Source organism: Seriola lalandi, unplaced genomic scaffold (assembly GCF_002814215.2).
Source record: "Seriola lalandi dorsalis isolate HSWRI2012SDOR001 ecotype SW California unplaced genomic scaffold, Sedor1 jcf7180002054953, whole genome shotgun sequence".
Taxonomy (NCBI): domain Eukaryota; kingdom Metazoa; phylum Chordata; class Actinopteri; order Carangiformes; family Carangidae; genus Seriola; species Seriola lalandi.
The window spans coordinates 566,703-569,171 of NW_019525504.1; the positions used below are offsets into that span (position 1 = coordinate 566,703).

Here is a 2,469-nt window from a genome sequence, read left to right on the forward strand (position 1 = left end):
CCAATGCCAGCCACTCCCTTTGTCATCACTGTTCTGATTGGTTCATCTCTTCCAGGTGAGGATTTAAAGATGTCTTCTTGTCTGATGGTTGTTTCTGGTCTGTCTGGTTTCCTGGATGCTGTTTCAATCTGTCTGACCTCATGTTCATCATTAACCTCTCCAGTCCCTCCCTCTGTGATGTAGAGCTCTGTGTAGATCTGATTCAGAAGGGTTGGGTTTCCTGCTTTAGAAATCCCCTCAAACACACACTGGAACTTCTCCTTCAGCTTAGCTTTGAGTTTAATTTGACAATCTGCAGCAATATGTCCTGAATGAAAACACAACAAGAATATCTGTGACTGAATGATAAAGAAAATATGACAATTGAATTCCCCTAAAGATGCATGCAAGATAATGTATATATGAACATATTTTTCCTTGTGTGTGAAGAATTAGTAAATGTCTAATTTTTCCATCATGTTAAACCTTTAGAGAAATCCTCTTACTGCTCTGCAGACAGTCAGCCAGCTCCTCCTGCTTCATTCTCCTCAGGAAGTCCAGTGTGATCTGCACAAATGCCTCTCTGCTGCTCCTCCTCTGCTCCTCATCCTCACTGTTCAACACCTCTTCATCCTCCATGTGACTCTCTAAGCATTCTGGGTAATCTTGAATCAGAAGCTTCTGGATCTTCTTCAGCTCGTTCTTCACAAAAGTGACCATGTTCTCCTCCAGCAGCTGGAACAGAAAACTATGTGAATGACACAATCAAACTAAAACCATGGAGCCAAACATCAGATCCATGTTGGACAGACTGACAATCCACTGGTCTAAAACCTGCAGCATGGAGATTATTGTGAACAGAACAGATGAAAAGTCGTTGCTGTACATGTACAGACCATAAATATGGAGTCCAGGTGTGGTTGATGCTGCTGGGCAGAATGACCACTGGGAACCTCTGAGCTCTCCTGGTCCACTCTGTGGAGGAACCATGAAGAATGAGTTCACATTATCTCTGTCCACACAGAGAGGGACACAAGCTAAAGGTCCATGAAGTCACAAAATGGGTGCTGGATTGTAAAATGACAACTGTGTCGGGCTTAAACTAGCAGACACTTGCGTTGCGCTTTGTCCCAGGTGTAAGATAGGGCCCTATGATTTCAGACGTGGTCAAACAACACGTCGTACAAACTTTTCTTACTCTTAGTCTTAATTTCAGTTACAGCTTATATGTCATCAGCTGATGGACATCGCCCTTTGAAGTCAATGACTGAGTGATAAGTGACGAGTGATCTGAGTGCTGAGCTCCGACATGGAGAAGAGTCATGGACAGTTAGAGATCCTCATCTTACCTCTGAGCTCTGGTCTGGCTCTCATGTTCCCCACACAGAGTGGTTTTAGAGGGAGGGGCTCCCTCCTTTCTGTCCTCACACTGATCCATGCTGCTGAGTTCACAACAGCTCACACACTTTCTACCTTCACGTGGAGAGAAACACAAATCATCCATCTGCATAGCAGCTGAAATTTACACCATTTCTCCTGTAAAAATATCAGCTGCTCCTTCACTGATTCTTCTTCTCTGTTTAATATCAGTATGAGCTGAATGCAGTCAGACAGCAGTGTGAGGCAGAGGAAGCTGCCATCAGCTGCCCTACTTCTATCATCAGTCCACTATGGCGACATGAAGCTGCAGTGAAATGAAGAGCAGCCCAGCACACACACGATGCATGCACGACCATTTACACCCACTGATTCAGTTTCTCTACCCCACCACGAAACAACATATATATACATTTACCCTGCAGCAGTGGTTCTGAAACAGATCATGGAGGAGTTTAAGATACCTAGACTTTAAAGCCCATAGAGACAGAAAACTGTCATCCTGCTCAGAGTCTTCAGACTATGAAACATATATTGATATGACTCAGTGTGACTTGAACTTCCTAATGTCATTGTCTGATAGTCATCAATATGAGACTACTGTTAGCCTGCCACTGGCTCTGAACTGTTGGATGACACACGTTTTAGAAAATTTCAAGATGATGTGCAAGATGAAGTCAGAAGGCAACAGAAGTTCATATTCCCCCGCAGCATTGACAAGTTGGATGTTGAATAGTAGCATCCACTTCTGTCAGCAGAATTGCAGTTAATGTTTTTCATTTTGAACTTGATTTTGTTCTGAAAATTGTAAATAGGACCTTTTGAAGAAAATTGCCCTTTGAAGTTGTAAACGTTATTCATTCAGTATTAAATTTGTGTGTGTGTGTGTGTGTGTGTGTGTGTGTGTGGGGGGGGGGTTGAGTCAAGAGATTCCTTTTTTTGATAAGTTACATTTTGAAATCTGATTATAGTGATAATTACCAAGGATGTATGTTTCTTATATTCCTGGAACCAAGAAACTCTCCTTTGGACATTCCTGTACATATACCTCCCCTATGATCACAACCGGTCCACATAAAGACAAAAAACTGTTTTCAAAAAAGGGACTTTGAA

At 42.4% G+C, this 2,469-nt stretch overlaps 1 protein-coding gene across 1 annotated transcript in view; it reads right to left on the minus strand.

Moving 5' to 3' along the window:
• LOC111645515 (protein NLRC3-like) overlaps positions 1-953 on the minus strand; it is a 5,116-nt gene extending 4,163 nt beyond the window's left edge. The window contains exons 1-3 of the mRNA XM_087170552.1: positions 876-953; positions 486-714; positions 8-307 (exon numbers count right to left, since the gene is read on the minus strand). Coding sequence (XP_087026678.1) covers positions 8-307; positions 486-714; positions 876-878 — 532 coding nt within the window. The 5' untranslated portion in view covers positions 879-953. The remainder of the gene's footprint in view (positions 1-7; positions 308-485; positions 715-875) is intronic.
• Positions 954-2,469: the final 1,516 nt, after the last annotated feature.